Source organism: Oncorhynchus kisutch, linkage group LG14, assembly GCF_002021735.2.
Source record: "Oncorhynchus kisutch isolate 150728-3 linkage group LG14, Okis_V2, whole genome shotgun sequence".
Taxonomy (NCBI): Eukaryota; Metazoa; Chordata; class Actinopteri; order Salmoniformes; family Salmonidae; genus Oncorhynchus; species Oncorhynchus kisutch.
In genome coordinates, this window is record NC_034187.2 from 22,252,234 (window position 1) to 22,278,388 (window position 26,155).

At 44.1% G+C, this 26,155-nt stretch overlaps 1 protein-coding gene across 1 annotated transcript; it reads left to right on the plus strand.

Moving 5' to 3' along the window:
- The first annotated feature begins 20,599 nt into the window (after positions 1 to 20,599).
- LOC109904181 (zinc finger protein 770-like) lies at positions 20,600 to 25,126 on the plus strand. The gene is made up of 2 exons (XM_020501378.2): positions 20,600 to 20,756; positions 21,212 to 25,126. The coding sequence occupies exon 2, from the start codon at positions 21,275 to 21,277 to the stop codon at positions 24,794 to 24,796; it is 3,522 nt and encodes a 1,173-aa protein (XP_020356967.1). The 5' UTR covers positions 20,600 to 20,756; positions 21,212 to 21,274; the 3' UTR covers positions 24,797 to 25,126.
- Positions 25,127 to 26,155: the final 1,029 nt, after the last annotated feature.

Genomic DNA, 26,155 nt, shown 5'->3' on the forward strand with positions numbered 1-26,155 from the left:
AACATAACAAAGAGCAAAACGACAACGAACAGTTCTGTCAGGTGCAGAAATACGAAACAGAAAATAACTACCCACAAAACACAGGTGGGAAAAGCTGACTAAGTATGATTCTCAATCAGAGACAACGATTGACAGCTGCCTCTGATTGAGAACCACACCCGGCCAAACACAAAGAGACTACACAAAGAAACTAGACTGCCCACCCTAGTCACACCCTGGCCTAACCAAAATAGAGAATAAAAATCTCTCTATGGCCAGGGCGTGACAACAGCCTCCACTCTTCCAGGAAGGCTTTCCACTAGATGTTGGAATATTGCTGCGGGGACTTGCTTCCATTGAGCCACAAGAGCATTAGCAAGGTTGGGCACCACATATTGGGCGATTAGGCCTGGCTCACAGTCTGCATTTCAATTCATCCCAAAGGAGGTCAACAAACCATTTCGGTATGGACCTCACTTTGTGTACTGGGGCATTGTCATGCAGAAACAGAAAAAGACCTTCCCCAAACTGTTGCCACCAAGTTGGAAACACAGAATCGTCTAGAATATCACTGTATGCTGTAGCATTAAGATTTCCCTTCACTGGAACTAAGGGGCCTAACCCAAACCATAAAAAACAGCCACAGACCATTATTCCTCCTCCACCAGACTTTACTGTTGGCACTATACACTACGGTGTATGGTAGCAGGTGCCAGGCGCACCGGTTTGTGTCAAGAACTGCAACGCTGCTCTGTTTTTCACACCCAACAGTTTCCTGTGTGTATCAAGAATGGTCCACCACCCAAATGCACATCCAGATAATTTGACACAACTGTGGGAAACATTGAAGTCAACATGGGCCAGCATCCCTGTGGAATGCTTTCGACACCTTGTAGAGTCCATTCCCCTGACGAATTGAGGCTGTTCTGAGGGCAATAGACTAAATATTATGAAGGTGTTCCAAATGTTTGGTATACTCAGTGTATATGTGGTCCATTAAGGACTCAAACCCACACCCAAGCACCGTACTCCTACCAAGATCGACTCTTACCACACCGGCTTGGATGCTCGTCGGATGTGGCAGGGCTTGCAAACCATTACAGACTACAAAGGGAAGCACAGCCGAGAGCTGCCTAGAGACACGAGTCTACCAGAAGAGCGAAACTACTTATATGCTCGCTTCGAGGCAAATAACACTGAAACATGCATGAGAGCACCAGCTGTTCCGGAAGACAGTGTGATCATGCTCTAAACAGCCGATGTGAGTAAGACCTTTAAACATGTCATCATTCACAAGGCCGCAGGACGTGTACTGCGAGCAGCGCTGACCAACAGGCAAGTGTCTCCACTGACATTTTCAAACTCTCCCTGTCCGAGTCTGTAATACCAACATGTTTTAAGCAGACCATCATAGTCCCTGTGTCCAAGAATACTAAGGTAACCTGCCTAAATGACTACAGACCCGCAGCACTCACGTCTGTAGCCATGAAGTGCTTTGAAAATCTGGTCATGGCTCACATCAATACCATCATCCCAGAAACCCTGGACCCACTCCAATTTACATACTGCCCCAACAGATCCACAGATAATGCAATCTCTATTGCACTCCACACTGCCCTTTCCCACCCGGACAAAAGGAACACCTATGTGAGAATGCTATTCATTGACTACAGCTCAGCGTTCAACACCATAGTGCGCTCAAAGCTCATCACTAAGCTAAAGACTGTGGGACTATGGGACTAAACACCTGCCTCTGCAACTGGATCCTGACAGGCCGCCCCCAGGTGGTAAGGGTAGGTAACAACACATCCGCCACACTGATCCTCATCACAGGGGCCCCTCAGGGTGCGTGCTCAGTCCCATCCTGTACTCCCTGTTCACTTAAGATTGTACGGCCAAGCACGACTCCAACACCATCATTAAAATTGCAGATGACACAACAGTGGTAGGCCGACAACAACAAGACAGCCTATAGGGAGGAGATCAGAGACATGGCCGTGTGGTGCCAGGACAACAACCTCTCTCTCAATGTGATTAAGACAAAGGAGATGACTGTGGACTACAAGAAAAAGAGGACAGAGCACGCCCACATTCTCATCAACGCGGCTGCAGCGGAGCAGGTTGAGAGCTTCAAGTTCCTTGGTGTCCACATCACCAACAAACTAACATGGTCCATGCAAACCAAGACAGTTGTGAAGAGGGCAAGACAAAACCTATTCCCCCTTAGGAGACTGAAAAGATTTGTCATGGGTCCTCAGATTCTCAAAAGGTTCTACAGCTGCACCATCGAGAGCATCCTAACTGGTTGCATCACTGCCTGGTATGGCAACTGTTCGGCCTCCGACCACAAGGCACTACAGAGGGTAGTGTGAACGGCTCAGTACATCACTGGGGCCAAGCTTTCTGCCACCCAGGACCTCTATAACAGGCGGTGTCAGAGGAAGTCCCTAAAATTGTCAAGGACTCCAGCCACCCTAGTCATAGACTGTTCTCTCTGCTACTGCACGGCAAGCGGTACCGGGAGCGCCAGGTCTAGGTCCAAGAGGCTTCTAAACAGCTTCTTACCCCAAGCCATAAGACTCCTGAACTTCTAGTAATATGGCTAACGAGACTATTTGCAGTGCCCCCCCCCCAATCTATGCATAGTCACTTTAATAACTCTGCCTACATGTACTGTACATACTACCTCACCTAACCAGTGCCCCCGCAGACTGATTCTGTATCGGTACCACCCTGTATATACAGTGCCTTGCGAAAGTATTCGGCCCCCTTGAACTTTGCGACCTTTTGCCACATTTCAGGCTTCAAACATAAAGATATAAAACTGTATTTTTTTGTGAAGAATCAACAACAAGTGGGACACAATCATGAAGTGGAACGACATTTATTGGATATTTCAAACTTTTTTAACAAATCAAAAACTGAAAAATTGGGCGTGCAAAATTATTCAGCCCCCTTAAGTTAATACTTTGTAGCGCCACCTTTTGCTGCGATTACAGCTGTAAGTCGCTTGGGGTATGTCTCTATCAGTTTTGCACATCGAGAGACTGGCATTTTTTCCCATTCCTCCTTGCAAAACAGCTCGAGCTCAGTGAGGTTGGATGGAGAGCATTTGTGAACAGCAGTTTCCAGTTCTTTCCACAGATTCTCGATTGGATTCAGGTCTGGACTTTGTCTTGGCCATTCTAACACCTGGATATGTTTATTTTTGAACCATTCCATTGTAGAATTTGCTTTATGTTTTGGATCATTGTCTTGTTGGAAGACAAATCTCCGTCCCAGTCTCAGGTCTTTTGCAGACTCCATCAGGTTTTCTTCCAGAATGGTCCTGTATTTGGCTCCATCCATCTTCCCATCAATTTTAACCATCTTCCCTGTCCCTGCTGAAGAAAAGCAGGCCCAAACCATGATGCTGCCACCACCATGTTTGACAGTGTGGATGGTGTGTTCAGGGTGATGAGCTGTGTTGCTTTTACGCCAAACATAACGTTTTGCATTGTTGCCAAAAAGTTCCATTTTGGTTTCATCTGACCAGAGCACCTTCTTCCACATGTTTGGTGTGTCTCCCAGGTGGCTTGTGGCAAACTTTAAACGACACTTTTTATGGATATCTTTAAGAAATGGCTTTCTTCTTGCCACTCTTCCATAAAGGCCAGATTTGTGCAATATACGACTGATTGTTGTCCTATGGACAGAGTCTCCCACCTCAGCTGTAGATCTCTGCAGTTCATCCAGAGTGATCATGGGCCTCTTGGCTGCATCTCTGATCAGTCTTCTCCTTGTATGAGCTGAAAGTTTAGAGGGACGACCAGGTCTTGGTAGATTTGCAGTGGTCTGATACTCCTTCCATTTCAATATTATCGCTTGCACAGTGCTCCTTGGGATGTTTAAAGCTTGGGAAATCTTTTTGTATCCAAATCCGGCTTTAAACTTCTTCACAACAGTATCTCGGACCTGCCTAGCGTGTTCCTTGTTCTTCATGATGCTCTCTGCGCTTTTAACGGACCTCTGAGACTATCACAGTGCAGGTGCATTTATACAGAGACTTGATTACACACAGGTGGATTGTATTTATCATCATTAGTCATTTAGGTCAACATTGGATCATTCAGAGATCCTCACTGAACTTCTGGAGAGAGTTTGCTGCACTGAAATTAAAGGGGCTGAATAATTTTGCACGCCCAATTTTTCAGTTTTTGATTTGTTTAAAAAGTTTGAAATATCCAATAAATGTCGTTCCACTTCATGATTGTGTCCCACTTGTTGTTGATTCTTCACAAAAAAATACAGTTTTATATCTTTATGTTTGAAGCCTGAAATGTCGCAAAGTTCAAGGGGGCCGAATACTTTCGCAAGGCACTGTATTGTATTGTTATTTTACTGCTGCTCTAATTACCTGTAACTTTTATCTCTTATTCTTATCCATATTTTTTTGAAACTGCATTGTTGGTTAGGGGGCTCGTAAGTAAGCATTTCACTGTAAGGTCTACACCTGTTGTATTTGGCGCATGTGACTAATAAAATTGTATTTTATTTGAATTGGTTCCAAACTACTGAGCTCTAGATGCACTAGTAGCTAACACATCCGACAACATATCACATGCAAGTGACCACACCATGACACACTGTTAGACCTATGGAACTAACAAGCCCACATCAGCCAACCATGATCGGCCAGGGGAACACTTGTGACCAATTAGAGGCTGAGGAGCAGGAGTGGATGTGGCGAAATCATCCCACTGGGCTGCTGCTAAATGGACAGGCTGTCAGCAAGGAGACGGCCAGAGACACTCAATGAATTCTCACACTGTAGTACACACACACGTTTACACACACACACACACCCTCTTGAACAATCTCTGAGCTCCACTCAAGCTGAGAGTGGACCGTCCCAACACAGCTTCCTTACATCCCAACACGACAGGGGGCGCAGGATCTATTCCACTGGATCCCACCACAACAAGCTGGTGTTCATTTGTCCAAAAGGGTTTGGACATTGGTTTAAGTGTGTGTGGGGAGTTGGGGGGGGATTGTGTGTGTGTGAGTGTATGCTTGTGTGTCCGTAAGTGTGTGTGTTAGTGTCCCTGTGTGTATTTTGTGTGTGTTCAGAAGGGGGTGTATGGTTTCAGTAGCTTAGAGTCCAGCCCTTGCTGACCATATGTCTGCACTGCAGGGAGTTGAATGGGGGGCTATACAATCTGCCAGGGAATTGAGAATGTCAATACTCAGTGAATAGGCCTATGTTCCGTGGTCGAAGGGTTAAGTGCAGCCTCTGTCCCGGGGCAGCCCCACCGGGACGGACATCTTAGAGCCTCGTGCCTGATCCTGAGGTAGAAGCAACTTTACAGCTTTTCAATGGGGAAGTCCGATAATATTCCCTATTTTCTCTCTCTCTCCTACTCCCCTGCCTCTCTCCCTCACCTAATCCCCCACACTCTCTCTCTCTCCTACTCCCCTGCCTCTCTCCCTCACCTACTCCCCCCCACTCTCTCTCTCTCTCTCAGGACTTGAGGAATGTTTAAGGACCACTCTAGGCTAGGCCAGTCTATCTGTTGCCTTATAGAGGGTGCCAAATCTCATTTCAGGGTTTTGCTTGTTGACTTTTCTTCTGCCTTCAACACAATCCACCCTTAGATTCTGGCACAGAGACTCATTAGGGACTTCTCCTTAGATGGGGGGCTGGTTTTGTGGCTGTTAGACACCCTGAGCCAGAGGTCACAGCGGGTTAAAGTAGGTCCCCACGTGTGGGACATACACACCACCAACACAGGCTATCCTCAGGGATGGGTTTTCTCCCCACTCCTGTACATCTTGTACAATAATAGTTGTACTAGTTCCCATCCTGACAGACACCTCGTTAAGTTCGCTGATGACACTGCCTTGATCAGCCTGTTGCATGATGACGAGGAACACCATGGCCTGGTCCCAAATGACTTTGTAGAATGGTGTGACAAATCAAATCAAATCAAATCACACTTGGTCCTCAATACCAACAATACCAAAGAGATGTGCATAGACTTCAGGAAGCGTACAACACCTACCTCTGCAACATCTATCAGAGGTCAGAACTAGAGGTCGACTGATTATGATTTTTCAACGCCGATACAGATACTGATTATTGGAGGACAAAAAAAGCCGATACTGATTAATCGGACAATTTTGAAAATGTATTTGTAATAATGACAATTACAACAAAACTGAATTAACACTTATTTTAACTTAATATAATACATCAATAAAATCAATTTAGCCTCAAATAAATAATGAAACATTCAATTTGGTTTAAATAATGCAAAAACACAGTGTTGGAGAAGAAAGTAAAAGTGCAATATGTGCCATGTAAGAAAGCTAATGTTTAAGTTCCTTGCTCAGAACATGAAAACATATGAAAGCTGGTGGTTCCTTTTAACATGAGTCTTCAATATTCCCAGGTAATAAGTTTTAGGTTGTAGTTATAGGAATTATAGGACTATTTCTCTCTATACCATTTGTATTTCATTAACCTTTGACTATTGGATGTTCTTATAGGCACTTTAGTATTGCCAGTGCAACAGTATAGCTTCCGTCCCTCTCCTCGCTCCTCCCTGGGCTCGAACCAGGAACACAACGACAACAGCCACCCTCGAAGCAGCGTTACCCATGCAGCGTTACCTATTCGCGCGCACCCCGCTAACTACCTAGCCATTTCACATCACATCGTTACACCAGCCTAATCAGCCTGCTGCTGCCTACCATCGCTCAGTCAGACTGCTCTATCAAATCATAGACTTAATTGTAACATAATAACACACAGAAATGCGAGCCTTAAGTCATTAATATGGTCTAATCCGGAAACTATCATCTCGAAAACAAGACGATTATTCTTTCAGTGAAATACGGAACCGTTCCGTATTTTATCTAACGGGTGGCATCCATCAGTCTAAATATTCCTGTTACACTGCACAATCTTCAATGTTATGTCATAATTACGTAAAAATCTGGCAAATTAGTTCGCAATGAGCCAGGCGGCCCAAACTGTTGCATATACCCTGACTCTGAGTGCAATGAACGCAAGAGAAGTGACACAATTTCACCTGGTTAATATTGCCTGCTAACCTGGATTTCTTTTAGCTAAATATGCAGGATAAAAAATATATACTTCTGTGTATTGATTTTAAGAAAGGCATTGGTGTTTATGGTTAGGTACACGTTGGAGCAACGACAGTCCTTTTTCACAAATGTGCACTGCATCGATTATATGCAACGCAGGACATGCTAGATAAACTAGTAATATCATCAACCGTGTATAGTTATAACTAGTGATTATGATTGATTAAGTTTAATGCTAGCTAGAAACTTCCCTTGGCTTCTTACTGCATTCGCGTAACAGGCGGGTTCCTCGTGAGGCAGGTGGTTAGAGCGTTGGACTAGTTAACCGTAAGGTTGCAAGATTGAATCCCTGAGCTGACAAGGTAAAAATCTGTCGTTCTGCCCCTGAACAAGGCAGTTAACCCACGTTCCTAGGCCGTCATTGAAAATAAGAATGTGTTCTTAACTGACTTGCCTAGTTAAATAAAGATTAAATCATTATTATTTTTTTTAAATAAGTAAATCGGCGTCCAAAATTACTGATTTCTGATTGTTATGAAAACTAGAAATAGGCCATTAATCGGTCGACCTCCAGTCAGATTTTTTTTTTAACCAGGTAGGCCAGTTGAGAACAAGTTCTCATTTACAACTGCGACTTGGCCAAGATAAAGCAAAGCAGTGCGACACAAACAACAACACAGAGTTACAGATGGAATAGACAAATGTACAGTCAATAACACAATAGGAACAAAAATCTATATGCAGTGTGTGCAAAGAGGTCAGATTAGGGAGGTAAGGCAATAAATAGGCCGTAGTGGCGAAGTAATTACTGTCACGCCCTGACCTTGGTTATCTTTGTTTTCTTTATTATTTTGGTTAGGTCAGGTTGTGACAAGGGTGGTTTGTTTAGTTTTTGTATTGTCTAGGGGTTTCTGTATGTCTAGGGGTTTTTGTGTATCTAGGTGTTTATATGTCTATGGTTGCCTAGATTGGTTCTCAATCAGAGATTTATCGTTATCTCTGATTGGGGACCATATTTAGGTAGCCATATTCCTTGGGTATTTTGTGGGTTGTTAGTCTATGTTTAGTTGCCTGTTCTGCACTTCTCATATTAGCTTCACGGTTTGTTTTGTTGTTTTGTATAGTTTGTTCAGTGTTCTCTCTTTCATTAAAGAAGATGTACGCTTACCACGCTGCGCCTTGGTCTCCTCTATATGACGACCGTGAAATAACAACCCACCAAAAAAGGACCAAGCAGCGTGCCAAACAGGTGTGGACATCTTGGACCCGAGAGAGAGAGGAGTGGAGGACATCCTGGACCTGGGAGGAGGTAATGGCAGGGGACAAGACCCTGCCATGGAAGCAGGTGGAGATAGCACAGGAGGAACGGAGATGATATGAGGGTACACGGTTAGCACGGAAGCCCGAGAGGCAGCCCCAATATTTTTTTAGGGGGGGGGGGGGGGGGGGGGGGGGGGGGGGAGATTGCATGAGTCAGGTCAGAGACCTGAGCCAAGTCCTCGTGCTTACTGTGGGGAGCATGTTACTGGTCAGGCACCATGTTATGCGGTGGAGCGCACACTATTCTAGCCCGGTGTGCTCTATTCCAGCTCCTCACGTTAGCCGGGCTAGAATGGGCATCCAGCCAGGAAAGAGGGTGCCGGCTCAGCGCTCCTAGTCTCCAGTATACCTCCTTGGACCAGGATATCCTGTGCCGGCTCTGCGTACTGAGTCTCCGGTGAGTCTGCACAGCCCAGTGCATCCTGTGCATTTGCAGGGCGAGAATAAACATCCAGCCAGGACGGGTTTTGTCAGCCCTACACTCCAGACCTCCAGTGCGCCTCCACAGTCCAGTACGTCCTGTGCCTGCTCGCCGCACTGGCCCTGAGGTGCGTGTCACCAGCTCAATACCACCAGTGCCGGCACCACACACCAGGCCTACAGTGCGTCTCGGCAGTCCAGAGCGTCCGGCGACAGTACCCAGTCCAGAGCGTCCGGCATCAGTTTACAGACCGGAACCTCCAACGATGGGCCACAGTCTGGAACCTCCAACGACGGGCAAGAGTCCGGAACCTCCAACGACGGGCCACAGTCCGGAACCTCAAACGACGGGCCAGAGTCCGGAACCTCCAACGACGGGCCACAGTCCGGAACCTCCAACGACGGGTCCCAGCCCGGAGTCTCCAATGTCGGTCCCCAGCCCAGGGTCTCCAGCGACGTTCCCCAGCCCAGGGTACCCAGCCCGGGGTCTCCAGCGATGGTCCACACTCCGGGGTCTCCAGCGACGGTCCACACTCCGGGGTCTCTAGCGACGGTTCCCAGTCTGGGGTCTCCAGCGACGGTCCCCAGTCCAGAACACCCGGCGATTATCCACGCAGCGAGAGTCCCCAGGCCAGGGCATACGGCGAGGATCCGCAGTCCAGAGCCTCCAGCAATGATCCACGGGTCAGTGCTACAAGAGCAGACTCAGTGTTAAGAAGGGAGGCGGCATCCAGAACCAGAGCCGCCACCGAGGTTAGATGCCCACCCAGACTCTCCCCTATAGATTCAGGTTTGCGGCCGGGAGTCTGCACCTTTGGGGGGGGGGGGGGGGGGTACTGTCACGCCCTGACCTTAGTTATCTTTGTTTTCTTTATTATTTTGGTTAGGTGAGGGTGTGACGAGGGTGGTTTGGTTAGTTTTTGTATTGTCTAGGGGGTTTTGTATGTGTAGGGGTTTTGTGTATCTAGGTGTTTATATGTCTATGGTTGCCTAGATTGGTTCTCAATCAGAGGCAGCTGTTTATCGTAGTCTCTGATTGGGGACCATATTTAGGTAGCCATATTCCTTGGGTATTATGTGGGTTGTTAGTCTATGTTTAGTTGCCTGTTCTGCACTTCTCATATTAGCTTCACGGTTCATTTTGTTGTTTTGTATAGTTTGTTCAGTGTTCTCTCTTTCATTAAAGAAGATGTACGCTTACCACGCTGCGCCCTGGTCTCCTCTATATGACGTCCGTGACAAATTACAATTTAGCAATTAAACACTGGAGTGATAGATGCGCAGAAGATGAATGTGCAGGTAGAGATACTGGGGTGCAAAGGAGCAAAAATAATAATAATAATAACATTATGGGGATGAGGTAGATGGATTGGCTATTTACAGATGGGCTATGTCCAGGTGCAATGATCTGTGAGCTGCTCTGACAGCTGTTGCTTAAAGTTAGTGAGGGAGATATGAATCTCCAGCTTCAGTGATTTTCGCAATTCAGTCATTGGCAGCAGAGAACTGGAAGGAAAGGCGGCCAAACGAGGAATAGGCTTTATGGGTGACCTGTGAAATTTACATGCTGGAGCGCGTGCTACGGGTGGGTGCTGCTATGGTGAGCAGTGTACCGAGATAAGGTGGGGCTTTACCTAGCAAAGACTTATAGATGACCTGGAGCCAGTGGGTTGGAAGACGAATATGAGGCGAGGGCCAGCCATCGCGAGTATACAGGTCGCAGTGGTCAGTTTTACGAGGGTATGTTTGGCAGCATGAGTGAAGGATGCATTGTTGCGAAATAGGAAGCCGATTCTATAATTAATTTTGGATTGGAGATGCTTAATGTGAGTCTCGAAGGAGAGTTTATAGTCTAACCAGACACCTAGGTATTTGTAATTGTCCACATATTCTAGGTCAGAACCGTCCAGAGTAGTGATGCTGGACGGGCAGGCAGGTGCGGGCAGCGATCGGTTGATGCATTTAGTTTTACTTGCATTTAAGAGCAGTTGGAGGCCACGGAAGGAGAGTTGTATGGCATTGAAGCTCGTCTGGAGGTTAGTTAACACAGTGTCCAAAGAAGGGCCAGAAGTATACAGAATGGTGTCATCTGCATAGAGGTGGATCAGAGAATCACCAGCAGCAAGAGCGACATCATCGATGTCATTGATGTATACAGAGAAAAGAGTGGGCCCGAGAACCCTGTGGCACCCCAATAGAGACTGCCAGAGGTCCGGACAACAGGCCCTCGGATTTGACACACTGATCTCTGTCTGAGAAGTAGTTGGTGAACCAGGCGAGGCAGTCATTTGAGAAACCAAGGCTGTTGAGTCTGCCGATAAGAATGTGGTGATTGACAGAGTCGAAAGCCTTGGCCAGGCCGATGAATACAGCTGCACAGTATTCTCTTTTATCGATGGCGGTTATAATATTGCTTATGACCTTGAGCGTGGCTGAGGTAAATCCATGACCAGCTCGGAAACCAGATTGCATAGTGGAGAAGGTACGGTGGGATTCGAAATGGTCGGTGATCTGTTTGTTAGCTTGGCTTTTGAAGACCTTAGAAAGGCAGGGTAGGATAGATATAGGTCTGTAACAGTTTGGGTCTAGAGTGTCTCCCCCTTTGAGGAAGGGGATGACAGCGGCAGCTTTCCAATCTTTGGGGATCTCAGACGATACGAAAGAGGTTGAACAGGCTAATTATAGTGGATGCAAAAATTGCGGCGGATAATTTTAGAAAGAGAGGGTCCAGATTGTCTAGCCCAGCTAATTTGTAGGGTCTAGATTTTGCAACTCTTTCAAAACATCAGCTATCTAGAATTGGGTGAAGGAGAAATGGGGGGGTTTGGGCGAGTTTCTGTGGGAGGTGCATGGCTGTTGACTGGGGTAGGGGTTGCCAGGTGGAAAGCATGGCCAGCCGTAGAAAAATGCTTGTTGAAATTCTCAATTATCGTGGATTTATCGGTGGTGACAGTGGGGGGCTATTCGATGCTAATGCAGTACGCCACATGATGTTTTTGTGCTGGTCAAGGGCAGTCAGGTCTGGAGTGAACCAAGGGCTATATCTGTTCCTGGTTCTACATTTTTTGAATAGGGCGTGCTTATGGTGAGGAACCACTTTTAAAGAATAACCAGGCATCCTCTACTGATGGAATGAGGTCAATATCCTTCTAGGATCCCCGGGCCGGGTCGATTAGAAAGACCTGCTCGCTGAAGTGTTTAAGGGAGCGTAGAGATTGTAGAGGAATACAAATATATGGGTGTCCTCTTGGACAATAAGCTTCAGTGGAGTAAATGTACAGACCTGATCTACAAAAAGAGTCAACAGAGACTGTACTTTCTCAAAAAGCTGGGATCTTTTAATTTTAATTGTACTATACTGACTCTGTTTTACAAATATTACATTGAGACTATATTTACTTTTTGTATTGTTTGTTGGTTTGGCAATGCCACTGTCAGCCAGAGAAATATGCTGAGAAGGATTATCACCACAGCACAGACAGGTTGGATAAGATTTTTAAAGTCAGGGCCCTTCGCAAGGCTCACAAAATAATCTTAGACCCAAGCCACCCCCTATATCCGGGCTTAAACTACTCATTCTGGTTGCAGGTATACCCTCGGCAGGAAAAACAGAACTAGACAATCATTTTTGCCAGGTGTGATACCCCTCCTAAATAGCTCAGGCTAATGTTCCTATCGACCCATTAAGGCCAGCAGGCTAGTCTCCTTTTATTGGTATGCAACTGTTAAGAAAGTTGTATTGTCACTTTGTTTTGTTTTGTATTTGAACACCACCTTAAGTGTGTACATGACACTGCAACAACATTTCACCATGGGGACAATAAAGTCAGTAAAGTAAAATAAAGTTAGTTCCTGTCCTGGACTTGCCTGACTCTGCTGGCCATCCACTTGTCCTGCTGGCTCAGTCTGTAGAGAGAGAGACCTATCTGGAAAAGAGAAACTACTCTCTCCCATCCACTGCATGGAGCTACAACTCCAGAACAATGCTGAAGGAAGGTCCATCCTGGGATCAGTTAGATCCACGCAGAAAAGAAGAGGAACTTGACTGTTCATACAGACTACATCTGGACGCACACCAACCCTTTAGTTGATGGCTTTACTATTTATCATTGTGTGTTGTGTGAATGTGCTGATGTAGTACATTTCTGTAAATATGTGTATAATTGTGTACATGAGTATGGGGGCTTCCTCAAGACACCAGGCCAGTAATCCACTGTATCCTCCACCCAAGCCTTCCAGCAGCTGTCACTCTGAAACAGAGAGCGCCTTTATGAGACAAATCTACTGTTCAGTACAGGACAGTACAGCCCACATGCCAGAGCACCAGGGCCCATTAAAGACCAGCAGTCAGTGTATCCCGGACTGCGAGCTAAGAGCTACTATATATCCATGGATCTCCTGCGGTTAGCGATAGAGTTACGCTTAGCACGCTAACACCCATAATAAAAGCTTTGTGTGACAGAAAAGCTATACATTGATTTGTTTTTAGGGTGTTATGTTTTGTTTTTCTCCCTCATGCTTGGCGGGCCAGAAACGTGTTATTATTGTGTAATAGGCAATCAGAACCAAGCACCTGACAAGATGAAGCCTCTTTACGTTGCCCATCGATTCTAACTCAGTCTGGTTAATAGGAGAAGGTCGTTTCCCTAGCCTACACAGCTGCAGTGCAGGTGTCCACACAGAGAGAGTGTGTGTGTGTTTGATGGGTCTGGCAACAAGTCTATATCTGGTGTTTGTGTGTGTGGCGTGTGAAGAAAACCATGCCATGGTTTTGCTCCAGGAACATTTATTTTCTCAAAGATCTTGAACCATATTGAAGAGCTCAATTGGAATGCATCTTTACTCAAGCTCTATTCTCTCCGTTGTGCTTGTGATGGAGGGAGCAGAGTGGGCTATTGATCTCAACCCATCTATCTGTGGTTTTCATTGCGCTTATCAAACATTTGACAATAGAAGCAAACGACAGATCCTGAAGGTCCCAAAAACAAACAAGCAATTATCTATGAGGCTGAGCAAAACAACACACCAATAAAATACTCTACATGTTAAGATTAACCATGTGGGTTTAGCCTACCTAACGGAAATGCAAGGGCACAAATGTGGAATAACAGCAGCACTCAGTTTAGAAATGTGTAATAAGATCCTTACTAAAAGGCTGAACACATGTTAGAAGTTTTGACTCTTCTCAGTTTATTTTTTAACTGTGAGTCCAAAGCATTCCTTTGCCTTACTGAAATACCAAGCAGATCTTTGGGTAGGCACCCCGAGGTAGGAATCTTGTGGTCTGTACAATCCTACATATTTTTTTTAATACACCCTTTAATCTGAATGTGGTAGGCCTACGGGGGATGGTGTCAGCATTTCAGAATGCCCCAGCCACAACATTTGGTGCCACACACAGACAGACTTTGTGCCACACACAGACAGACTTGTCGATCACCGCAGAAAACAATTATGTCTCAGACATGCAGACAGACAAGCAGAGACATCAGACATGTTGTCACTTCCCTGGACATGGATGTACACATCTGTAGGTTCAGTTCAGGCTGCAAATCTCCAGGAACTTTCAATACATTCAAATCAAGTCAAATCAAAGTTTATTTGTCACGTGTGCCGAATACAACAGGTGTAGACCTTACAGTGAAATGCTTACTTACAGGCTCTAACCAATGGTGCGGGAAAAAAAGGTATGTGTGTGTGTGTGTGTAGGTAAGTAAAGAAATAAAACAACAGTAAAAAGACATTTGAAAAAAGAGTAGCAAGGCTATATACAGACACCTGTTAGTCAGGCTTATTGAGGTAGTATGTACATGTAGATATGGTTAAAGTCACTATGCATATATGATGAACAGAGAGTAGCAGACGCGTAAAAAGAGGGGTTGGCGGGTGGTGGGACACAATGCAGATAGCCCGGTTAGCATTGGTTGGTCGGGCCAATTTAGGTAGTATGTACATGAATGTATAGTTAAAGTGACTATGCATATAAGATATACAGAGAGTAGCAGCAGCGTAAAAGAGGGGTTGGGGGGGGGGGGGGGTGTCACACAATGCAAATAGTCCGGGTAACCATTTGATTACCTGTTCAGGAGTCTTATGGCTTGGGGGTAAAAACTGTTGGGAAGCCTTTTTGTCCTAGACTTGGCACTCCGGTACCGCTTGCCATGCGGTAGTAGAGAGAATAGTCTATGACTGGGGTGGCTGGGGTTTTTGACCATTTTTAGGGCCTTCCTCTGACACTGCCAGGTGTAGAGGTCCAGCTTTGCCCCAGGGATGTACTGGGCCGTACGCACTACCCTCTGAAGTGCCTTGCGGTCGGAGGCCGAGCAATTGCCGTACCAGGCAGTGATGCAAACGGTCAGGATGCTCTCGATGTTGCAGCTGTAGAACCTTTCGAGGATCTCAGGACCAATGCCACATCTTTTTCGTTTCTTGAGGGGCAATAGGCTTTGTCGTGCCCGCTTCACAACTGTCTTGGTGTGTTTGGACCAATCTAGTTTGTTGTTGATGTGGACACCAAGGCATTTGTAGCTCTCAACCTGCTCCACTACAGGCCCGTTGTTGAGAATGGGGACGTGCTCGGTGTTCCTTTTCCTGTTGTCCACAATCACAGTCTTGGTTACTTTGAGGGATACGTTGTTATTCTTGCACCACCCGGCCAGGTCTCTGACCTCCTCCATAGAGGCTGTCTCGTTGTTTACGGTGACACTGTTGTGTCGTCAGCAAACTTAATTATGGTGTTGGAGTTGTGCCTGGCCATGCAGTCGTGGGTGAACAGGGAGTACAGGAGGGGACTGAGCACGCACCCCTGGGGAGCGCCAGTGTTGAGGATCAGCGTGGCAGATGTGTTGCTACCTACCCTCACCACATGGGGGCGGCCTGTCAGGAAGTCCAGTATCCAGTTGCAGAGGGAGGTGTTTAGTCCCAGGGTCCTTAGCTTGGTGATGAGCTTTGAGGGTACTATGGTGTTGAACGCTGAGCTGTAGTCAATGAACAGCATTCTCACATTGGTGTTCCTTTTGTCCAGGTGGGAAAGGGCAGTGTGGAGTGCAATAGAGATAGCATCATCTGTGGATCTGTTTGGGCGGTATGCAAATTGGAGTGGGTCTAGGGTTTCTGGGATAATGGTGTTGATGTGAGCCATTACCAGCCTTTCAAAGCACTTCATGGCTAAGGACGTGAGTGCTACGGGTCTGTAGTCATTTAGGCTGGTTGCCTTTGTGTTCTTGGGCACAGGGACTATGGTTGTCTACTTGAAGCATGTTGGTATTACAGACTCAATCAGGGACATATTGAAAATGTCAGTGAAGACACCTGCCAGTTGGTCAGCACATGCCCGGAGCACACATCCCGGTAATCCGTCTGGCCCCGCAGCCTTGTGTATGTTGACCTGTTTAAATTCCCTGGTTTTCCATAAATCCTGGTTGGACAAATCTGGATTTCCTGCTCATTCCCTCCTGATCCGGACTACGCCCAACTGGGATTTTGGGAAAACCAGGGAATTTAGTGAAAGTTCCTGGAATTTTGCAACCTTATCTACAGACTGTGGTGTTTGTCGAAGTTAACTGCTCAAAGTTATTACCATTGTATCTTCAGAAAAATGTATAAAGACATGGTGACATTTTATTTTTTTATGTAAAAAAAAACATCCTCTACTCAAGAAACCTGCAGCCAGCCCACACAAACTAGTAGTTGTTGTGGCTAACATTGTCCTTTGTGTGCAGTGTACCACCCTGCGGCCCTTGTCATTGTGGCCAGGCACATGGACTTTGACTGTGTGCTAGCTCCTTCAGGCTACCCAGGCTGGCTTCGCAGTTTTCCTTCCCCCTGGCAGTTTTATACAGTGGGGGAGACTGTGTTAGGATGTCTCTGGGGCTTCCGACACTGTGGCCTCTAGTTTAAAATCCATGGGGGCTGATACGATTGTCATGTTTTGAATCTTTTTGAAAGTGTTCTTATTTGTGTTTCTTCAAAAAAAGGTTTTATTTTATTTTTTACAACTGTGAATACCAGCAACCATCATATCAGACATGTATCACTGACATGTTGGTGCTTCCATGTATTCCTTTATGTAGCCTCTACGACTCCGAGAATGGAATACTTCTCTCTGGTTTTTAACATGTAGGCTCACTTTTTGTGAACAGTCCCATCACAAGTCAGACTGTTGAATAAACGTTGAACGTACTTTAGCTGTTGTCTGCTGATTTTGTTCTTATATGTATCCACAGATAATTGTTTATTAACCCGACCTTCAGTACACTGGTTGTATTTTCAATGCCAACGCAAGCAACTTGCGTATGTTAACAATGGCCGAGTTTAACCGAAGCACAGACCAAACTTTGTCCAATGCAATCAGCTGGAAAATTTCACAAGCACTTCCATCTGATTGCAAGGGAGTGCACTTTGGTCGACAACATTCGGTTACATTCGGCTATTGTTTAGAGATTGTGCGTCACGTGTAATGCGTCAGGAGATGGAAACCAATGCTCCAGCACATTGGGCTAACCGGGCTATCTGCATTGTGTCCCGTCACCCACCACCCACCACCCACCACCCCTCTTTTAAGCTACTGCTACTCTCTGTTCATCATATATGCATAGTCACTTTAACCATATATACATGCACATACTACCTCAATCAGCATGACTAACTGGTGTCTGTATGTAGCCTCGCTAATTTTATAGCCTCACTACTGTAGATAGCCTGACTTTTTACTGTTGTATTATTTCTTTACTTACCTATTGTTCACCTAATACCTTTTTTGCACTATTGGTTAGAGCCTGTAAGTAAGCATTTCACTGTAAGGTCTACCTACACCTGTTGTATTTGGTGCAAGTGACAAATAAACTTTGATTTGATTTGAATACAAGCAACAGAACCTACCGGTATCATAAAAAGTTGAGTAAGCAACACTTTCCTGTGGTTACCCTATCTCCACTTCCACTTCGCTTGTAGAGACTATTGCATATTTTTTTACAGTGACTTATTTAAGACTGATATCATGGAGTAACCATGGCAACAATCTGATTTATAGACAATGCTTTATAAGGCTTCATGATGAAGCAGGTTATTGTGTGGTGTATGCAGCCCTCTTATGGCTGATTGTATGAATTGCAGCCAAATAGCAGCTCTGGTAGAGCTCACTGGAGGCCTTGTTAATTCCATTAAAAGTTTGTTTGTCCATTCTTTTGTGTATTTTTGCATCTCTTAAAGTATTTAGTCAAACATCTAATCCGAGGGTGACTGAGTGCAGGCAGTAAACAGTAAGCTTCTAGAAAGCTCCAGCGCTAGAAAGCCATTAGGTTAATTTGTTAATCTTTAATTACACTACAGGATATAGGACATCTAAGTTGAGGCTGAGGCAGGGACAGACTGGTCCATTTTTAGCCCAGTAGGCCTGTCTAACTTGGGGGTTTTGTGCAAAATAATAAGTATCTGGCTAATAATAGGGCTGTCAACGTGTTTAGTAACTCATGTCTTTATACTTAAACAACGAAGTGAGGTATGTTGGAAGCTTGTCCAGTAGAGATTTGTAACAAAGGTAAATAAGTAACAACGTGACCAACGGGACTTTAATAAGAACCAGCCAACCTTTTGATACTGGATGCAGTGATGCATATTAAAACTATCACCAGAGATAGGGCGCTATGATAGACAACATACAAAGGTTTAAGAGTAATGGCTGCTGCATTCCGATAAATGGTGTCGCCATATTCAAGAACTGGCAGGGCAATTGTCAAAGACCCCAGTCACCTGAGTGGCTCCAGAGTGACGTAGCGGTCTAAGGCACTGCATCTCAGTGCAAGAGGCATCACTACAGTCCCTGTTTCAAATCCAGACAGTATCACATTCGGCCGTGATTGGGAGTCATATAGGCTGGCGCACAATTGGCCCAGCGTCGCCTGAGTTTGGCTGGGGTAAGCCGTCAATGTAAATAAGAATTTGTTCTTAATTTAACTGACATGCCTAGTTAAATTAAAAAAATATAAAAAACACTGTTCTCTCTGCTACCGCACGGCAAGCGGTACCGGAGCGCCAAGTCTAGGTCCAAAAGGTTCCTAACAGTTCCTACACCCAAGCCATAAAACAGCTGAACAATTCATCAAACGGCAACCCAGATTATTTACATTGACCCCCCCTCCCACCCACCTTTGGTAATCAAACGGCAACCCAGATTATTTACATTGACCCCCCCTCCCACCCACCTTTTGTTTTTACCAATGCTGCTACTCGCTGTTTATTATCTATGCATAGACACTTTAACCCTACCGAATGTACAAATTATCTCGATTAACCTGTACCCCTGCACATGGACTCGGTACCGGTACCACCGACGTATAGCCTCGTTATTGTGATTTTATTGTGTTACTTAATTTAAAAAAAAGTTACTTTAGTTTATTTTGTAAATATTTTCTGAACTCTATTTCTTGAACTGCATTGTTGGTTAGGGCTTGTAAGTAAGCGTTTCACAGTAAGGTCTACACTTCTTGTATTTGGGACATTTGGGCTCCAGGATGGCACTGCATCTCAGTGCTAGAGGCGTCACACCAGACCCTGGTTCGATCCTGGACTGTATCACAACCGGCCGTGATTGGGAGTCCCATAGGGCAGCTCACAATTGGCCCAGTGTCATCCGGGTTAGGGAAGGGTTTGGCCAGGGTATGCTGTCATTGTAAAATAAGAATTTGTTCTGAAACTGACTTGCCTAGTTAAATAAATGTGACTGTACAATCTGCTTCCTGCTACTTAGGGAGAGGCAAGTTATATATTTTTTTAAACAAGCCACTTGAAATTTTAGCGCTTCAACAAGCTCATCCATATGTCTTTGTCAATCCAAATGCCCAGATATTTGTCGGTGGGAATCCGATCAATGGGGGAACCATCCAATGAATAAATATGTAATTAATCTTAAATATTCTTGTGTGAACAAGAGAACATCACGTATTTAGTCTTTCCTGCATTGAGTACAAGTTTTAAACAAACCAGGGCTTTTTTTGTAAATTAACAAGGTCAGATTGCAGCTCTAACGCATATGGCTGATTATGTCCTGATGTACAGGTTAGTTCAATGAGTTCGGAGGAGATTTGGATTGTGGATAGAATCTTAAATTTGCACTAAAATTAAGCCCAGAGATGAGGCTGTATAATTAGAGTTCGTGTCACAATTGGCGTGCTAAGCCAACCATAATCATATTACAAATAACATCTTCAAAGAGTGTTTCTTGGGTTTTCAAATGTGAATCCATGTCCAAACAAATGGATTTGATGGATGTGTCTGAATGTCCCCACTAACTGGGTCTGTGAATGAAAATACCGGAAGAGTTTGGAAGCTGTTCCTGCACATTTGGTTATCCTTTTATACAAAAATGACTTTCTAGGCTGTAAGTAATTGGGCTACTATATTAGCACATATACATGAAATACATAATCACATCATCTATTTTTTATTTTGTATTTCACCTTTATTTAACCAGGTAGGCTAGTTGAGAACAAGTTCTCATTTGCAACTGCGACCTGGCCAAGATAAAGTATAGCAGTGTGAACAGACAACACAGAGTTACACATGGAGTAACACTTTTAATTTTGAAAACGTTTTTAGGTATTCAAAACTAATATAAACAATTTGCTGTGCACTTCACTGACTACAATACACCACAAACTGGGAAAGGAATTCCGCAAAGTTTATTTATGTATGTATTTATTTTACTAGCGCCTAGGATAAAACTCAGATAGATACTGCCACTACGGTAGACGTCAGAACAGCAGTGTGGGAACCTTAAATAAGTAATACTGATTCCATCCGAGCGTTATTGAGAGACGGACACAGTTGTTGTTTATTTTGAACATTGTTTTCACGTAATCGACATTTTTCGTCGTTTTTGTACCGCACTAGCATCAATTTTACTTGTATTTCCTATTCTTGAGAATTACCATCAACTGGACTCGTGCATGGTGACTATTTTAAACATTTATCCTGGTGAAACTGGCAAATTAAACATTATGTAAGGTTAGCTAGCTTAGCTAGCTAGTAGCGCTATCCTTTTCAGTTTGCCATTCTAGCTTGAATGTTACGTTAGCTAGCTAACTCAGTCCTAATATGTGTTGACTGCAAGTTAGGCCTATTTTATGTTACATAGGAGTTTGATGTATATATAGCTATGAATGTAACGTTAGCTAGCTATCCCGTAATAACAGGCCGATTTTATGTTACTTACTGTAAGGGGGTTTTATTGATCAGGTGGAATATTTTATTACGAAATCGCGCTAAAAGAGCCATGAATGTATTTGCAATATTTTTTTGTGGCTCATGCTAGGTTGAAGAATGCCGTTGTTTTTGATTCAATTAATTATACATTACACTTTTTCTATGTGTATTTACCCACATCATATTTGATCTGTTTTCCTAGATTGCTCAATGAAGGAGAATCATCAAGCATTTGTCGAACATCACAGGAACGAAGAAGACGACAATGCATCAGTGCAGCGTTTGTTGTAAAGGTTTCCCGAGTGCCTCTAAACTCCAGAGACACTATCTCATACACACAGGCCAAAAGCCATTTACCTGTTTGGTTTGTGGCAAAGCCTTTAGACAATCTGTACATTTAAAGAAGCACTCTGAGACCCACACAGCGAATTACAACAACAATTGGAGTCCACCCACAGACAGTTTGCAACATACTATACCAGTACCTATAAACCCTGATCCATCTCTTGAGAAATCTGGACATGATTTAATTACAGATACCCCACTGTTGCCTGCAGCATATTTTCAAAGAGATGGGACCATGGAGAGGACACCACCAGAGCTGTACACTACAGCCTCAGAGATCAAACCGCAAGTTGAACTTATCTCACCTGCTGATAATGGTTTATTTAGTAGCCAACAAAACACCCAGCCAGGAGGCCATTTCTTCACAGATTTGCTGCATGATAACATGATTGTCTCTGATGGAATGGAGAACAGTGCATGGCACACAGATGATGTCTACACATGTACAGTGTGCCTGATGTGTTTTAGTTCCCCTCACCATCTTCAGAGGCACTTACCAGTTCACAGTCAGCCAAAACCTTTTGAGTGTAACATTTGTGGGAAGGCCTTCAGACTAAGGGCCCATTTGAAAATGCACTCTCAAATACATGAACGCAGGCCTACTGGATTTTCTAAGACCATCCCCATTCTTGGGTCTCAGCAAAGCTCTTTCAGGGGTAGAATGAGGGTGAACCACGAATGTCCAACCTGCTCAAAGACATTCTGTTCTCCATCCAAACTAAAGCGTCATTTTCTTACTCACACTGGCCAGAAGCCTTTTTCCTGTGAGGACTGCGGGAAAACATTCAGGCAGGTGTCACACCTGAAAACCCACCTATATGCCTCGCATAATAAATCAAATCTCCAAAATGTGTGTACCAAACAAAAAGAAAAGCGAATAGATGCTAGGAACACAAATGTAGATATGGAACTACAGTGTGAAATAAGCGTCGGTGCCCCGCAACACCTGGACAAGTTAGAAAAGTCTTCGCTTCCTGTCAAAGTAGAGCCGAATGCTAGTGGTACCAGTCAATTTGAGTGTAGCATTTGCTCAAAAACATTCAGCAGTTCAATTAGACACAGGCAGCATTACATGATGCATAAAGAAGTAAGACCCTTTCAGTGCCGTGTCTGCGGCAGAACCTTCCGTCTTTCGACCCATTTAAAGAGGCACCAAGTCAGTCATAAGAACCAAGATGAATCTCAGAACACAAGTCAGGTGGATGATCCAAGGGGTGCCATGTCTGTGTCGAAGACTGAACATGCTTACCAAAATTCAGACAAAGGTATGACTTCTCCAGAGCCTAATGAATCGAAAGCTCTTGAACTCAATATTATTGTTAAACCAGAGCACTGGAAGCTGAATGTGAAAGATGATAAAGACTTTCCAGTTTCCACTCTGCAGGAACCTGAATCAACTGCAAAATCTCACCTGAAGACGCTGGTATTTGGTCAAACCAGCAGCCAATGTAAGATCAGCCAGAAAGCAAAGAATCAGCAACTGAACCATCAGTGTCTTACATGCCTTAAATGTTTCCCTTCTCCATCCAAACTGCAGAGGCATATGTTGACCCATACTGGTCAAAGACCCTTTGGGTGCCACACGTGTGGGAAGCGATTTCGCCAGCCAACACATTTGAGGATCCACTCCCACACTCATCTGTGGTCCAAAAATGGAAAGCAAAGATATGCTCCACGTTCTAGACCTCCATCACTTCAAATTACTGAACACCGAGAGTCTCCAGTGGGTGTCCAATTTCAGGAAAAGCTTCCTGAAAAGCACAATTCTGATAGGAACGTTCACCTCAAGTTCTCTACAGAGAAACAGTCAGGTCAAGGCAGTACTTTTGCTTGTGGACACAATGAAAGCAATAGGAAAATGCATTGGTTTCAGCATTCAACATCCTCCCTATCCAAGCCTCAGCTCCCTCTCCAAATGCCACCAGAAACAACACTGAATCAAAGTGGCCACTTGCAATTGAAAAATCAAGCAATGCCTTCAACAGGAAAAGTTAGTGATGCCCCTTTCCTGAGTGCAGGTCCAGAATTGGCTTTGAAAGGTGCTGACGCCATCTCTGTGGGGAGTACAAGCCATACGAAACACCAGTGTTTGCTATGTTTCAAATATTTCCCATCTGCCTCTAAACTACAAAGACATAACCTTGTACACACTGGCTTGAGACCATTCCAATGCCTGGCATGTGGAAAAACGTTCAGACAGGCCACACACCTGAAAGTCCACGAGGGAACTCACAAGTGGAGACCCATTAGACCTGCCTCTCGACAGGGAAATAGAATGAAAGTAAGAAGGCCGCAACAACTTCAGTACCCTAAAGTCTGTGTTCAAGTTCCTGTAACGAGTTCTATGAAAGCAGAGACATTCCATTCAAATGGTGTGAATGAATGGAGACCATTCCAGGACAATTTTGAGGATACCTGTAGTAATCAACCAAAGGCACAACAGGACAACAACATGAACAGCACTTCTAAACAGTCCATACCAAACAAGGTGACCTGTGCTAAAAGAAAAGCACACCTGTGCACGATTTGTCAGAAGGGCTTTGACACGCCATCGAAACTATCTAGACACTTTCTCATACACACTGGGATAAGACCATTCAAATGCAGTTTATGCACTAAAACTTTCAGACAGCCTTGCCACTTGAGAAGTCATGAACGACGAACACATGAGATTAAAACATGTAGTGATGTCCAGGATAACAGCACATTTAGGGACCCTGACCATGAAGCTCTTTCCTCTTCTCACGGAAATAAACTGAGAGACATGCCACAGTCCTACAAAGACAGTTCTGATCACTGCTCAGTCACTGATGAGGGTTTAGGTCATTCTTCAGAGGCAAGAGAACCAAGCTTTGTGGCAATACAAGACATAAGCCTACCAAATGATAATATGGAATCTGGGAGTAGACAAAGCGAGGACTATTGGTGCACTGAGTGTCACAGTAATTTCTTGTCCCCATCTGAACTTGCTACTCATCTTATTGTTCACAGACATGCCCTAAACAATGAGATGACAGGTCATAATTCATTGCAACAGGAAATGGGGGGTCACATGCATTCTATGCAAATGGAATTTCAAACCAATCAAGTCATAGCAGATGCAGACAGTCATAATGTTATCCAAAATGAGAGGCTTGATCATTACTGGCGTGAACCAATTCACATGTCATTTCAGTGTGATAAATGCATCACATCTTTTGAAACAGAAAGCGATCTTCAGCTCCATAAATGTGCCTCAAGAAATCAAATTGAGGTTACTCAGTCAAGCACATATCGGTGTGCAATTTGTTTCAAGGATTTCAAGACTCCTTCCAAACTCCAGAGACATTATGTCACCCACACAGGCGAGAGGCCATTCCAGTGTAAAGTGTGTGAGAAGACTTTCACACAAGCGTCTCATCTAAAAACCCACCAGCGCACACACAAATCAGACATGGACTAAACATATATTTCTGTTTTTATTGACCTATATCTAATATGATTTCTCACTCATCTTTTCTCTGTTTAGTTTAATATTCCCACATCACTATTCAGAAAGGACTAAATTACCATATTAATGATTTAATAAACTGCCTTGTGTTGTAATTGAAATGATTGTGAAATTACTGTTGTGAAGCCAAGCCATTTGTGGAATCGTATAACGGTGTGCTTGTTATTTATTGGTTATTTATCACCTGTATACCTGCCATCATTTGCTGTTATTAATCCAAGTTTTAGATGACATATTCAGAACAAATAAATGTATAAATAAAAGTATTTCTCTGCGATTTTATCTTGATTAGTCAATTGAGTTATGCAAAATTCTACTTGATATCATAACTGGTTACTTAATCATTAACATGCTATCTTGATACACTAAAAAGTAGGGGTTCAACAAGGGTTCTTATTTGAAGAACCGTAGGGTTCTTGGCACTTAAAATGGCACCCAAAAGGTTCTTCCAAGAACCCCATAGGCGGGGTTTATCGAGGAACCTCCTTAGTTGGTGGGGGTTCGTGCAGGAACCTAACTCCCCAACTGAAACATTTGGATTTGAAAGGGTAGCAGGTGCAGGCACATAACTGAAAAATGTAAAGATCTCAATTTAAGGGAAGGTATGTCCCTTGTATGATCTAAATTGATATTGTTTTATGACGATCTATCTTTTCATATCTATGCAAATCTTTCTAAAAACAGAAAAGGGACACAATTCAATGGATATCAATCAACAAAGAGTTAAGAATATGTTGAAGGCTTGGGTGCAGATGACTGAACTGCTCACTTTTGTGTCTGCAGGTATACAGAAAAGGAGGCATACAAAGGTATGCCAATCGGTATTGGTATGTTATGCAGATCACATTACCCTGTCAATGAATATCCCATAGGCCTCTATATTATGGACACGGTATGTGTATGAAAACAATTATCTTTTTTTTTTTTTTTTTCACATTCACCACAAAAACCAAGGTACGAATACCGTCAGGTGCATGTTTTGTTAACCATCTGTACAATTACTATTTTTGGGATTCAGACTTCCCCCTCCCTATACCGCTGATGAATATAACAGGAAACCTGTTCGATCACCATGCACTGCAAAATCATTCTGCTATGGATACAGAGAACATCAACACATTAGTATCAACACGCCAGAGGATATGCCCTAATCAGTTATTGTCAAACCGCAAACGAACTCAGAATACTTTTACAACCTTTGTTTTGAGTAGAAATTCCAGTTTTGACTTGATAGTACATAACGTCTATAAAATTCAATTTAAAGCTATATAAATCTAGAGTTTTCACTAATAACAGAATCATCAAACTAGT